Source organism: Acipenser ruthenus, chromosome 5 (genome assembly GCF_902713425.1).
Source record: "Acipenser ruthenus chromosome 5, fAciRut3.2 maternal haplotype, whole genome shotgun sequence".
Lineage (NCBI taxonomy): Eukaryota > Metazoa > Chordata > Actinopteri > Acipenseriformes > Acipenseridae > Acipenser > Acipenser ruthenus.
In genome coordinates this window covers 48,369,168-48,385,114 of record NC_081193.1, presented here as the reverse complement: position 1 = coordinate 48,385,114, position 15,947 = coordinate 48,369,168, and the positions used below count along the sequence as shown (strand labels likewise).

General features: G+C 39.5%; 1 protein-coding gene across 1 annotated transcript in view; it reads right to left on the bottom strand.

The window, feature by feature from the left end:
- Window positions 1–15,947, bottom strand: part of LOC117403294 (potassium channel subfamily K member 2-like) — a 74,600-nt gene that overhangs the window by 10,561 nt on the left and 48,092 nt on the right. The window contains exon 5 of the mRNA XM_034005341.3: window positions 1,165–1,351. Within this exon, the coding sequence (XP_033861232.1) occupies window positions 1,165–1,351 (187 nt within the window). The remainder of the gene's footprint in view (window positions 1–1,164; window positions 1,352–15,947) is intronic.

The following is a 15,947-nucleotide window of genomic DNA, read 5'->3' as shown; positions in this document are numbered from 1 at the left end:
GCTGTGGTAAAATCATTCTTCTCAAAATGGTTGCACAATTGGATCTTTCTCTAATGTACTGAGACATTATAATGTATTTGCCTTTTGAAGCGGCAATGAACTGATGGAGAGGTCAGTAGTGAGAACAGTATTGTATTGGAAACAAGGGCAACAGTGACACTTGTTTTGTACCCCTTTGTAGGTTTTTTTTTTTTTTTTAAAGTGTATATCCCCTCTGGGCTCTGGGTCCATAAATGTAGACATAGAATGGTGTGTTAAATATACAAAACAAGTCTAATTTTGAAAAATCAGTTTAATATATGGAGATTATGTTGATATAGAAAAGAAACGCTGCGTCTTGCAGCTCAATTCATATTTGTTGGCAGCCTTTCTGTTGGACTTACAGTATTGGAATGGAGATTAGACTTTTCGCCCTTTAAATTTTCATGACTTTCTTATCATTCATGAGTGAATACAGTTTCTTCCAGTTTCCAATTCTATTACATCCTTTTTCATTTTGGCATTTGATCTCTGGTGACTGGTTGATTTAGAAACACTAAATAAATCATTTTAAAGCTATCAACAGTATAAGGATTTTTAATAAATGATAAAATAGGGTTCGTGCATTATTACTATATTATATGATCACATTAACTAATAATGTTGCTTTTGTACTGTGGATCGCACACCCAAAAAATGTTATTTATAAATATTTTAGATATTTTTTATTTTCTTTGAAGATATTATAGGGGTAAAACATTTACCTTAGCAACAAACGCATTATACATTATAACTATCTAACTTTTTTTTTGGTGTCACATTTAGCCCCTGAAACATTGAAAATGAATACCCAGTGGTCAAACATATATGTGCCCTTTTCTGTGGAGTTACACATTTTACGTAAACGCTTTCTATAGCTTCCTGCATTATGCATTACTGTAATATTTACAATGGTGGTTATTAAAATGCAAGTTATCTGACAGAATAATTTTTAGTGTCACCACTGTATATCAATATTTTGTTTTAGTGACACAGACAGTGGTAGTTCAGGATGAGGCCCAAAGGTAACAAAATGATTGCCATTGGTCACAAGTAACACATTTTTTAAATTTCCCCTGCAATAACAATTGTTTAAATTGCAGTTTACATAACAAAGGTTATTTCATGAAGTGTTGTTCTCCTTACCTGCTACAAAATCACCAAACCCAATAGTCGTTAAGGTGATAACAACAAAATAGATAGACTCAAGTGTACTCCAGCCTTCTATATGTTGGAATATGATTGCAGGGATGGCTACAAACAGCAGGCAACCAAAGAGGATGAACAAGACGGTAGATATCACACGTATCTTGGTTTGGCTCACGTTCCATTTCTGCAAAGCAATAGCAGGTCACACAGTACACTGAGTTATGTTTCTAGTTTCATGCCATTTAATAATCATCTGTCATTCTGTTAATGTTTCAAGAGAAGCGCAATATAGTTTAGCTCCCAAAATAACAAAATCACAACTAAGAATAAAAGCTACTGAGCTTCTACTGAATATAAGTTTTGAGATGTATTACTCCAATCTTGTGTTCCGTCTCTGCAATACTGTGAAGCCCAACATGCACAGAAAAAATAAAAAAAAAACATGCTTCAATATGGGATATTTCCCTGAGCAGACCTGGGGCTCATTTCTATATACCAATACAACCTCGGGAATAGAATAAACGATAGGAGTAGCATTTCTATATATAACGTTGCTCACACTACTTGATCGTATTACCTGTCGTATTCTACCTACACCAATTTACCTGACGTATAAATACGAAAAGTGGATCGCAGTCATTTTCTGCATTTGAACTTTGAGAAACATGGCTGCTCTAATGCATGCTGTGTACTTAAGACATAGGCAGAGACAATCACAGTGATAGAGGGCATCGGCTCACAGACATTTTAATAGAAGATGTGTGCGCAGCATCTTTAACATGCTTTCTGATCAAGAAATTATACTGAAGAACTGCTTGAAGAGGGAGGATATCCAACAGCTTTTTAACTTTTTTGATCCATTTGTGAGCAGGCAAACAGAGACATCATGCCCTCTCTACAGAGATACATGTATTAGTCACTTTAAGATTCCTTGCCAGCAGTTCATTTTAAAATGTACTGGATGACACACTGGCGATGAGCAAGGCATCAGTGTGCCGCTGTATTGAAAATGTAACCACTGCCTTTAAAAACCATGCTTCACAGTACATTAAGTGGCCATTAAGGAAGGCTTTTAATCCATGTTGGGGCAGTAGATGGTACACAAATTAAAATAAAGGCATCAAGTGACGATGATTACCATTATATATGTCACAAAGGATACAATTCATTAAATGTGCAAATAATATGTGACCACAGACTCCTAATTACAAATGTGGTGGCAAAGTGGCCGTGCTCCACACATGATACCGGTATCTGGGCGAATTGTGGTGTTAAAGACAATGGAGAGGAGGGTGACTTCCATGGTGGCTGGCTGTTGGGGGACAGTGGATATCCCCTTCTTCCATTTCTCCTAACACCCATACACACAACATCAAGAGCAGAAGATACATTCACAGCTAACCATGCAAGAATTAGACAAGTAATTGAAAGGTGCATAATATCCCTAAAAATGTGCTTTAGAGCACTCCACACATCTGGCAGTGCTCTTCAATATTCACCTGAAAAGTGTGTGAAGATAGTAATATCAGCATTTGTACTTCATAACATTACCCAGCAAAGCAATACGCCAATTGAAGACACAGAAGAAGATCAGCCTGAACAAGTGCCTCAAAATATTGCAGGGCGCCAAGTTCGTGATTGATTCACGAAAGATTTGCTTAAGTTTTATGCTGCCCCAAATACATGTTACATTTATGTTAAATAAAGAAAATAATGAAACGAAAGTATTATTTTCATTTTTTTTTATTTTATTTGTATTGCTATAAATTAAAGCAAACTTTCTTTTGGGGGTGAAGTATAATTATAAATAAACAAAACAATGAATAACATTTCCAGTGCTTTTAATAGTTAATTAATTCATAATAAGAATAAAATGGAAAATAAAACATGTGGTCCACAATTAATTGGATCCTTGTTGGTCAAGTCCATCATGAGGGAATGTGTCTGCAAAAAGATAAATACATATAGTTATGAATAAAAAATACAAGATGTATAGAATAATTTAGACATATATGTTCATGTAAAAGTGTGAAACTTCACCTGCCAATCCGGGAGGCATGAGTGGAACTCCCATGGATGCAGGGAGAGAGGGGTTAGATTGAATAAGCATCCACATCAGGGTCTGGGTTGCCAGCATCTGTTTTACTCCAGTCTCAGCTATTCCCTTAAGACCTGCACAGACTCCTTCTGGATGGTGACATCATCTTCTTTCAAAGGTAAAATGTTTTCTTTCATTTCTAACTTTTTTTCTATTTCAAGACAGGCTTTATCTGTTTAAATAATGTCAGCACTGCAATTGCACACATTCAGGCACGATTGGTGAACAGCTGCTGCAGCTTCAGAGTGAAACTAATGAGAGGTACTACGTTCTTGGAAATCCTCATCCTCTGAAAGTGGAAATAAACATAAGTAAAACACATTTATCCGTCACACATTAACACATTTAAGACATCTCATTTAGTATTAGCCTAAAATTACTAAATAGCCAAGGTAGCCTAAAATTATGTTGTTTCTATCTATCTATCTATCTATCTATCTATCTATCTATCTATCTATCTATCTATATCTAAATCTATATCTATATACAGACATGCTCAAATTTGTTGGTACCCTTACAGCTCATTGAAATAATGCTTCATTCCTCCTGAAAAGTGATGAAATTAAAAGCTATTTTATCATATATACTTGCATGCCTTTGGTATGTCATAGAATAAAGCAAAGAAGCTGTGAAAAGAGATGAATTATTGTTTATTCTACAAAGATATTCTAAAATGGCCTGGACACATTTGTTGGTACCCCTTAGAAAAGATAATAAATAATTGGATTATAGTGATATTTCAAACTAATTAGTTTCTTTAATTAGTATCACACATGTCTCCAATCTTGTAATCAGTCATTCAGCCTATTTAAATGGAGAAAAGTAGTCACTGTGCTGTTTGGTATCATTGTGTGCACCACACTGAACATGGACCAGAGAAAGCAAAGGAGAGAGTTGTCTGAGGAGATCAGAAAGAAAATAATAGACAAACATGGTAAAGGAAAAGGCTACAAGACCATCTCCAAGCAGCTTGATGTTCCTGTGACAACAGTTGCAAATATTATTAAGAAGTTTAAGGTCCATGGAACTGTAGCCAACCTCCCTGGGCGCGGCCGCAAGAGGAAAATCGACCCCAGAGTGAACAGAAGGATAGTGCGAATGGTAGAAAAAGAACCAAGGATAACAGCCAAAGAGATACAAGCTGAACTCTAAGGTGAAGGTACGTCAGTTTCTGATCGCACCATCCGTCGCTTTTTGAGCAAAAGTGGGCTCCATGGAAGAAGACCCAGTAGGACTCCACTTTTGAAAGAAAAACATAAAAAAGCCAGACTGGAATTTGCTAAAATGCATATTGACAAGCCACAATCCTTCTGGGAGAATGTCCTTTGGACAGATGAGTCAAAACTGGAGCTTTTTGGCAAGTCACATCAGCTCTATGTTCACAGACAAAAAAATGAAGCTTTCAAAGAAAAGAACACCATACCTACAGTGAAACATAGAGGAGGCTCGGTTATGTTTTGGGGCTGCTTTGCTGCGCCTGGCACAGGGTGCCTTGAATCTGTGCAGGGCACAATGAAATCTCAAGACTATCAAGGCATTCTGGAGCGAAACGTACTGCCCAGTGTCAGAAAGCTCTGTCTCAGTCGCAGGTCATGGGTCCTCCAACAGTATAATGACCTAAAACACACAGCTAAAAGCACCCAAGAATGGATAAGAACAAAACATTGGACTATTCTGAAGTGGCCTTCTATGAGTCCTGATCTGAATCCTATCGAACATCTACGTAAAGAGCTGAAACTTGCAGTCTGGAGAAGGCACCCATCAAACCTGAGACAGCTGGAGCAGTTTGCTCAAGAAGAGTGGGCCAAACTACCTGTTAACAGGTGCAGAAGTCTCATTGAGAGCTACAGAAAACGTTTGATTGCAGTGATTGCCTCTAAAGGTTGTGCAACAAAATACTAGGTCAGCGGTCCCATCATTTTTGTCCATGCCATTTTCATTTGTTTTATTATTTACAATATTATGTTGAATAAAAAATCAAAAGCAAAGTCTGATTTCTATTAAATATGGAATAAACAATGGTGGATGCCAATTACTTTTGTCAGTTTCAAGTTATTTCAGAGAAAATTGTGCATTCTTCGTTTTTTGTGGAGGGGTACCAACAAATTTGAGCACGTCTGTATATATATTATATATATATATATATATATATATATTGTGATAAATAGTGGGTTATCGGGGGTTAGTCCCGATAGAAATAGTAGGGATTTCTATTTAAAGAACAGCGATAACTGTACTGTTGGTCATAAGATTTCCTTTTCGTTTGTTTTAAAATGGCTGCCGCTTAAAAGACTACAATTCCCCTAGTTCCTGGAACTCAGGGGCTCTGTAACGGCGGGATTCTGGGTAATAAAAAGGGGAGTGTTTTGTAGCAAGGGGTGGTGGTGGTACGGCAGTGAGGCCTGTGTGTTGGATTGTTTTTACGCATTATAAAGAAAATCCTAGCAGGACGTGCCTGTGGGGGCCAAAGAGTGGAAAATATTGTTAGTACGAAACTAAACGGTGATACGGTGGTACGGTTATACAGTTATATAGCGAGCAGAGGCTATAAGGGACAGTCTTCAAAGGACGATGAAATACGTAAATACAGCGAGGTGCGCTGTTTAAAAAAAAAGAAGCGTTTGGTGTACGCAATTCAACGCAAAGGACGGAACAGTAATACTGAAGACACTGCTCTGAAATTGGATATAAACTTACCTGCAACGCTACAACAAGCTACAACCGGAATACATATTCCTATACTCAAATGGTGGAAAGGCTGACAAGCCAACGTGATTACCCAGGAACAAGAAAGAGATGCTGTGTTTCTTTTTATTTCCTGGACTAAGTGCACCACGTGTGGACACTTAAAAGACTGAAAAGAAAAGGTGCATGTACCAGTGGACTTCAAGTAAATCTTTATGGGATTTAATTGCATTATGTTTGTGTGTACAGTTCTTCTTTATTATTAGGGTGTGGATTAGCCACTCCCTAATCAATAGTCAGGGCTTGAAAAGTGAGTTAGTGCCCAGACCTGGGTTAGTTTTTATTTTGGTGCTCATATTTAGTTTTGTCTCTACTTTTGTTTTCTTTGTAAATAAAATCTCACCTATTGGTTCGCCATTTCTGTTTCCGACTCAGTCTTTAGAATAGCACATTCAGTCAGAGTCTTACAAAATAGAGCACTTTCGCAAAACATTCCCATTTCCCCCCATATCTCCCTCCCCCTCCCCCCTCTCCCCAGGTGGCTCAAAAATATATCTAAAGATTTTTTTTAAAAATAATGTGCCCACTTACATTTTTAAGATGTTTTCATGTTATTATTATTTTTTTTATTTGCCATTTCTTCGTAACATTATTGTGATCTTAGGCTGTAAATACATTTGACAGCCGGGGTATTGAAACTTCGCTCCAAACAGACATGTTTGTGTCTCGTTCTCATTGATCACTTTCCTTAGTTACGCCGGGTGTAGCTCCAGAATTGGTTCCAACATCTGTTTATGATCCGACTCCAGTGAATTCGGATCCAATCCCATTTTTTGTTTTCGTTAGTGCAACCAGCCCCTGGAGCAGCGGGTAGTCCCATATATTATTTAGTGGACGGTTCGGTACTGTACATACTCAAAGATGAAACGAAGAAATCAATCTGTAACGCATTTCTTTCAGAAGAAGCCAACTCTTGGTACGAATCAGTAGTGGAGCCAACTGTGGGGCAGGGTGTTGGCTGCATCCCCTGGCCCCGTAAATGAAGGTTGGCGGGCCCTCTTGACTGCCCGAACACACACATAGAAAAATACACCTCCACACACGCACTTGAATACTGTTGCCATCATATTCTTAACTCTATAACTCGCACGGGATGATCTAATCGGCCCAAGTATTGCTTTTAGAATGTGCAGTGTGATTGAATAGGCCCAATTGCGCACACTGTCTTTACCTAAAGAAAATTGAGCATTCTTCGTTTTTTGTGGAGGGGTCTTATCTAATCGGCCCAAGTATTGCTTTTAGAATGTGCAGTCTGATTGAATAGGCCCAATTGCGCACACTGTCTTTACCACTGTTATTCTCCTATTAACAATAACAGATTGCTTTCAAAACTACACTACCAAGAAACCCAGCTATAACACTTGCATGATACGTTTCTGTATCTTTATTTGGCCATTGGATAACAAGAAATCAGGTGGTTTTGTGGGCGTTTCAGTTGGCGTTTCAGTTGGTCTGTCTCTTCTGCGGGGCTGCCTGCTTGTGTGCTGTGTGAGAGGATTGATTTGAAAAAGCAACTAGCTGTTTTTTGAGAGTTCTGTTGTGTGTAATAATTTTCGAGTTGTATATACAGAAAAGTCAAAAGTAACTGAAAAAATCTATAGTCAACCTCGTGATATAAAAGAAAAAACTTAATTTGTTGTATATATTTATTTATTTAGTTATTATCGCAAATCCGTTACCTCTTCACCCACTCACACAAGGAAACGACACAGTGGTTGAGGTGAAACCATACTTTAGTTTTATAATGTATTATTTCTAATTTATCATTAACTCCTTAATAATACTATTAGCCCCTTCAACACGTTTTTTTTAATTTGTCAAAAAAAGCAACAACAAAAAAAGTCAAGTTCAGAGGATGTTTTCGCGTGCTGCTTATTTTAAAAAGCAGTTAATACTGTTATTTAGCCAGAACATTATTATTATTATTATTATTATTATTATTATTATTATTATTATAATTATTAAGAACATAATAAAGTTTACAAACGAGAGAAGACCATTTGGCGCATCTTGCTCATTTGGTTGTTAGTAGCTTATTGATCCCAGAATCTCATCAAGCAGCTTCTTGAAGGAACCCAGGGTGTCAGCTTCAACAAAATTACAGGGGAGTTGGTTCCAGACCCTCACAATTCTCTGTGTAAAAAAGTGCTGCCTATTTTCTGTTCTGAATGCCCCTTTATCTAATCTCCATTTGTGACCCCTGGTCCTTGTTTCTTCTTCTTCTTCTTCTTCTTCTTCTTCTTCTTCTTCTTTTTCCTTCTTATTGTTTCATAACAGCAACAGTATTGTGATCATTATAAAATCATCCATTTCTCTTTGGCTAGCTTTTCTTGTTTTTTTACCCAAAAAATTAGTGTCATTTTATTATGTATCAGAAATAAAATAAATCTCCCTGCAGCTACTCCTTCCCTCAAAACAAAAGAAACAAATATTAGTGGTAAAATGCAGCTATATAAACCCTGACATATTACTGTGGCCGGAGGACCTGGCCAGTGTGCGGTCAGCCTGGCCGCTACAGCTGGCTGCCACCCATGGCCCATTGCTGCCCCTGTTCTTGGGCCGGGACTGAGAAGAGGGGCGGTGGCACTGAGGGGGGAGGTGGCAGTTGGGCCAGGTGTGCTTCGCACAAGGGGGGGGGGGGGGGGGGGATATGTGACAGGGCTAGGAGTTTTATATGTGTTGCGTTTTATTGTTTGATTTAAATTGTATTGTTTATTATTTAAAGAAAACGCTTGTTTATTTTAGAACGGGGTACCCACTTCCCTGTGTATTTTGTGTGTATACTTATAGGACGGCAAAGCCGTGTGTTTATTGTTTAGAAGCGTGGATGGGGAAGCCCCACCCACACAAAAATCTTGTGCAGAAGGTGATCATCTCCCGAGTTAATTCATTGATTAATTGTTGCTAATCAGGAGATGGTCACCTGTATAAAAGGCTGCAGGTTTCTGTGTTCCGGGTGTGGGTTGTTCGGAGGAGGAACGTGTGTAAGAGAGAGACGGGAGAAGGAAAACAAAAACTAAACTAAACTAAACAAATGTAAAAACTGCTATGAGTGCTGGAAGCTTCAGCATCGTACTTGTTTAGTTACGATTATTTTGTGTTGGTGACTTGTGTTTGTTTATTATTTTATTTTCCTCTGTGAGCATTGTTTTTGTTCAAACCTTTTATTTTATTTTTGTGTTTAAATAAACACGGCACCTTTGCACCTCAGTACCTGCCTGCTTGTCAGGGCAACAGGGCAAACAGAGCATCGCCCACCATCCCCCCCCACCCCCATTAGAAATATTATACAAATCTCCAAATTACAAATAATCAACACAAATATAACAAGTTTTACAGGAAATGAAAGTGTTACCTCAGTTATGTCAATATAACATTTAGGAAAAAATGCAACAGAAATTATCAGAAAAATAAATACTAACAAAAAAGTCCACAGTCACTGCAGGTGATCCACGACCGATCCTGGGGTGGGTCAGCAAGGCCGATGGAGTCCAGAAATACCTGGGCATCGTCAGGAGACTGGAAAAGATGATCAGTACAGCCATGATGAATCTTAAGAGTCGCTGGATAAAGGAGGAACGCCTGTAGGCCTCTGGAACGAGTGAAGGTGATGGAGTGGGAGAAGGCCCTGCGGAGCTGAGCCGTGATGTTACTGTAGTCTTGGTAAACCCTAATATTGCCAGCTGTAGACTGACAGGCATTCTTTCTGGCTGCCTGCAACACTGCCTGACGATCCGAGTACCTCAACAGTTTGAAAATAAGAGTGCGAGGCCTATCCGTTGATTTGGACTGGTCGGAATATACAGTATATATGGTGAGCATGCATAATCTCAATGGTCTTACCAGCCAAGGTCGGGAACCAGATGAAGATTATTGCATCAGTTTCTGTCCTCCAAGTCCTGGCTTCAAATGCTCTAATAGCTCTCTTGTTGCCGATCACAGATGTGCGGAGAGTAGTCAGATCCGTCTAAGAGTCTTGAATTCTTGGATAAAGGACGGAAATTCCTTTTGCATGGTGGTATTCCTGGAAGCAGTCTCGAGACCTGTGTTTTCAATACGGGATAATATATGCTCGAAATACTGACGAGTCTGAGACATGCACACCTCGACAATGGAGGTCGGGTCCGAATCGACTCTGCTCTTTGCCTCCTTGTGGATGGAGAATATGAGTGAGATGTAGGTCTCTTTTTCGACGAGTTCGACATCCTGGTTATGTCAGACAGCCGAAAGTAGAAAAAAACTAATTTTTAATATTTTACAATAACCAAACAAACGAGGGGAGGCATGGAGAAAATCTTCTGATGAACGTAAGAAACATTTAGTGCAGATTCTTTTCTATTATTTATAATGACTTTGCTGAATAGAAAGCGAATATGAGTGTTTCCAAAGAGATTCCTAAATACAGTAGAGTCAATTATCCGATCTTTGATCAACCGTACTGTCTAATCAACCAAGCCCACCTGTAATCACGTTATGAACTACGTGTGGTGTATTTAGTGGTTGCAATCCCAGGAATCCTGTATGGTAAATTCAGCTCCCGAACCCCAATTTTGGGATTGTATTAAGGAAACTCCGATTCTGTTTTTACTCATTTTCCCTTGCTTCATTATGTGTGCTACTCTGCTGCACTTAGTAACTAGGCAACCAACTCCTGCAGCTAAAATTATAACCACGAAATTCGCTTTTATGATGCAACCACTATCTGCAGCTACTCAGCTCAAGACGACTGAGAGAAATGAAATTAAAAAAATATATACTGACTGTGACAAAGGAGACACAGAGGAGACATTCAGTATGTCTTCAGTTCTACAATTAACTGGAATGTGTTATTTGTTTTATGAAAACTGCATAGAAGGAAGCATCGTTTTCAGTTGTTATTTTTTGTTCATTTGCCTGTATTTGATTAACCCTTTGAGTAGTGAGTTCTAAAATGCACTGCTGGTCCAATGGGAATGAGGTTTTTTTTTTTCTTGTCTATGGTCAATTCTCAGTCTTGGTGTAATAATAATAATAATAATAATAATAATAATAATAATAATAATAATAATAATAATATAAAATGTAGTTAACCGTACAGTAAAATACATTTCAATAAAGAAAAACAATATGTAATAATGGAGTGCTGGGACTAATATCCCAAAAAACGTTTTTTTACATGTATTCGAAAACCAACAAAATGTCTATGTCAGTCAGAAATGACACAGTTGACAAATGAGAAATACGCAACTGTGATAGAGAGAGAAAGGATCGATGCTGTAAATCTCCCTCCCGATTAGAAAGGGCGCTGTGTAAGGGGAAATGTAAGCTGCCTCCTAGATCCGCCACCTCGGTGGTAGGTAGAAACCGGAAGGTGACCATATTAGGAGGGGCGCGTAGCTGCAAGTACTCAGGACGATTCCATTGCAGTCAGCTGCGGGGCAGCACTCTATTGGAGAAACCATGGCGACGCGTTGACTGCAGGGAGGAGTTTGCTGGGTACAAAGGGGAAGCAGCTACGTCAGTACCTCCGCTTGCACTGAGAAACTGAGCCACCAGCCGGAGCGTTGTGTTTTTTGGATTATGTGTTGTTTGTTGTGTGTTTTCAGAGGCGAAGTAGGAGCGCGGGACTGCAGCCACGGAGCCAGTTCCAGATCACATAGCACTACCTTCCCTTCACCAACATCAGCACACCCCGTGTGGATTACAGAACACTCTCATGCACAGGACACTCGGGATTTCATTGTGGACACTTTCTGTTTGGGTTTTGTATTTTTGTTTTGTGTGTCAGCCAGCTGTGTTCCCCCCAAATACCATCGCTGGTAAAGGGGAGGTTTATTTCAATAAACACAGTCGTTTTGGGAGAAATACTGTTTCGGGACTGTTTATTTATTCAATATACCACTCGCATCCGTCACAGCATCACAACCTGTTTTGCCTTGCACCAATTTACCACCTTGACAGAAGTTGGCAACAGCTTCTAAATTAGTAATAAGAAAAATAGCTTTGTGTGGGATTTCTATATATTTATACATATAAAAAACAAACAGAAGATCAACACAGCCACTCTTGTTCCCATTTACTTCTTCTGGAGCCTGTGTTTGAATCAAAACATTGGAGGTATTTATAGGTTTTTGACGGCAGATATATATATTAGATATAATTATTTAACACCAGTTTTAAGCTATGCTAATTTTTCACAATGAACTTAAGTTTTTAGTACTTACATTCACTCAGGGGTGCAGTCCAATTAATCAGTGGGAGATGTTGCAGTTCTTCTGTTACCAGCTGAAGGATACTGGGCTCCAGTGAAGTGGTGGCTACTCTAAGCACTGCATACAGATCCTCTGTCAGCCTTGTTCTGAGGTGTGACGACTTTAGCTTCATAAGGGAAAACACATGTTCACAGATATACGTGCTTCCAAACAAAGACAGCAATTTCAAAGCTTCTCTGCTAAGATTAGGAAACTGATTGTGGTCCACAGATCAGTAGAATTCTAGGAGAGGCAGGTCCCTGTGTTTGCTCTTCAGCGCAGTGGAACACTGCAGTTCAGTAACTTCAAGCTGGAGATCATCAGGTACACTTTCTGCATCAACAGAGAAGGGATCCGCGAAGAGTTTAAAATAGGCTGACTCACTCCTGAATTGCTCAAATCTGCTGGCAAACACCCCATGTAATTCTTTCAGGACGCTTGCATGGCATTTCCAGTTGTATGTCTCTTCACGTGGAAAGGCTTGCTGACATGTTTCAAAGTGTGTCAGCTGCCCTTTCTCGAGCTGGTTTGTGAACAGCTTTAATTTCATTTCAAACGCACACACTGCCTCAAACAAATCACAAATGAGATGCTGACTTCCTTGTAACTTTAGGTTTAAATCATTTAAATGTCCTGTGATATCAGTCAAAAAAGACAGATCAGCAATCCAGTCGCTTTCTTCCATGACACATGTGTCTCTTCCCTTCTCTTGCAGAAAATGTTTTATTTCTTTTCACAGTGAAAAGAACCTCTTTAGGACGTTGCCCCGGCTAATCCATCTCACTTCAGTGTGATAAATCAGGTCACTGTAAGTGGCGCTGATATTCTCCGAAAAAGACTGAAATTCACAGTGATTCAAAGATCGCGAATGAATAAAGTTAACTGTGGATACAACAAAGTCCATCATTTCTTTAAACTTCAGGTATTTTGCACTCAAGGCCTCCTGGTGTATTATACAGTGATACTGCTTCAGCAGCGCAGCTTGATCCCCAATGTGCTTTTTTAAACACCCTATAAAACCGTTAGTCTTGCCAACCAAAGTATTAATGATGTCAGATCCAGTGGTTCTGCCATGCAGAGAAACTAGAGATGCCAGCTCCTGGTGTACTTCAAATGTTTCTGTCACTCCACGAACGAAAATTAGAAGTTGGGCTGTATCAGTGGCATCGTTGCTTTCGTCCAGAGCAGCAGAGAAATACACAGTATTTTTGTATTTGCTTTTTAGCTGATCATAGCTATTTCCAGACATGTCTGCTATGCGTCTCTGCATAGTCATTCTGGAAAGACAAACGTTTTTAAAGGAATCTTTATTTTCTTTGCAAACAGCATCACATATTTGCATCAGGCAGTCTTTTACAAATTCCCCATCGGTAAAGGGACGTGATGATTTTGCAAATCGTTGCGCGACGTTGAAACTTGCTATTGTAGCAGCTTCAGGTTCCTTCTTTTATCGTTCAAAAACAGCTTGCTGCCCCAGTAGTTGTATTTTGAGAGACTCCAATTTTTTGTTTGTGCTTCTCCCAGCAATTGTTTGTATTTGGGAAGTTTTGTCTCATAATGGCGCCATATATTGTATTCTTTGGCAACTGTGACGCATTCAAGGCAAATGAGGCACGTATGGACACCGGGTTTGGATTCAGCAAAAAAATATTTTTCTGTCCACGCTGGGTTAAATTTTCTGTGTTCAAGATCAATTTTTCTTTTTTTACTTGTACATGGCTTTGACAGAGTTTTCAGACGCTACAGAGGCAGCCTACTTTAATTTTGTGAAAGTATAAAAATATTTTACCTTGAAAATAATTGCAGAGCAGCAACCATAAACGTGACTCCCTGTCTTCCGTTTAGCATCTAGCTGGCGCCTGCTTCCGAACCTTACGTCATGCTTTCCAAGGTCTACTGTACTGTATTACTATTGGCTAACATGACAGAATCCCACCGAAATGGGCTGGGCTTGTGTATATTCCAAGCACTTCTAAACTTTAATCACCTCTGTCTGTCAAGTTATACTGTAATTATATTGGCTAACATGATACAAGGCATTTTGAGGCTTCTACCACTCACACTCACTGTTAGTAGACTGGATGTGAGTCACGTGTGGGTTCTCTCTTTCGGACGCTACTTGTTTCCAGTGAGCAGTGGCTGACGTAGAACTTCTGATTTTTTTTTTTTTTTTGACAGTGTGTATTTTCTTAAAGGCGTGGGCTGTTTTTCATTTATTATATAAAAGTCCTTACGGGCCGTATTAAAGCAGTCACTGGGCCGTGTCTGGCCCACGGGCCGTATGTTGTGTACCCCTGGCCTAAGACAATCTTGGTATTCCATGTCAACCAGTCTGTGGAATTGGAGGCTTTTCATCCACCTCCTTTCCAGTCTCACAGGGAGCTGCAGCGCCATACGCTCTGCCCAGTGCGGACCCTGGCGTACTACGTAGATAGGATGAAAAGTTGGAGACAGTCTGTGACAAACAGCAAATGAATCCTAGTCAACAATCTCCCTCCCAACCTGTGAGGGGCTGTATAACAGGAACAGTGTGCCCCGGACTGGATGGTTAGGCAGTTCATTCCAGGGTTGGAAGTCAGCTATCCAGAAAGGGGGTGGAGTCACAATACCAGATGTCATTGCCTTAATGCAGTAGGCAATGTGTCAGTCATGGATTGAAGGAGATATGTAATTGCACTCGCTACCGAAGGGGGCGTGACTGAGGGTATATCAGGGGATGTGACCAAGCAATCTGTTCCTCTGTTATGGTTACGAAACGATGGGGAAGAATTAAAAAAAAACGTGAGTTTTTAGCGTTGTCTTGTCTGTCTATTTAACCCTTTGTGGTCCTATGTTGGACCAGGTCCGACATTACAATTTTCCCTTTCCGGTCCAATGTCGGACATCATCAAAAAGACGTAAAACACAGGTCTCTAGTTGTTTTTTCTCCAGAAAAAGTCGAGAAAACCATTCAATGGCTGAGTGAGACCAATAGAAGCCTGAGAAAAGCCGAAAAAAAAGGGGCAGATCTGAGCAATACACATAGCCCCGGCACCACAGAGATAATAACACAGACATAAACAAACAAGATAACCAGCACTCAAAGAATATTACAGACATTTGCAGAGCTTTGTGAGATTTTATAGTAATAAAATAATGACTTGGATCGCATTATTGAGGAGTTTGGTGATAAAACAAGTGATCAGGAGATAATTTATCGGTATGCACTACTATGAGGAGGTATGTGAAAAATACAGCGAACAAGGGGTGGGGCAGGGCTGGAGATGCAGTACTGAGTGTCCTGTTGATATGCTGTGCCTTTTAAACCTGTTTCACTGTGAAAAAAATACTTTTAAACAGCACGTCTAAAATAAACTGCGTGTGTGAAAATAAATTGGACCTGACGCGCCTGAGACACGCTGAATAAATGAACAGCAAAGGGTTAACTGTTGTTATTTGTCATTGTAGACGGCTGAATATCCAGGAGCTGTCGCTGTTAAGCTAGCATCAAACCCGGACTGCACTGCACCACTGTTACCACTGTTTCATGTATTCACAACACCACTTGGACACGGAGCACTCACTGTTGGACTGGTGATCGTGTAGGTGTTTTAACATCACTGTGTATAGACAGTATTACTATTTAAGCAAATAATAAAGCTTTGTTTTTCACCATTGAACTGTTGTTGGATTGTTATTCCTGAGCACTGTATCACCTCTACACCTGC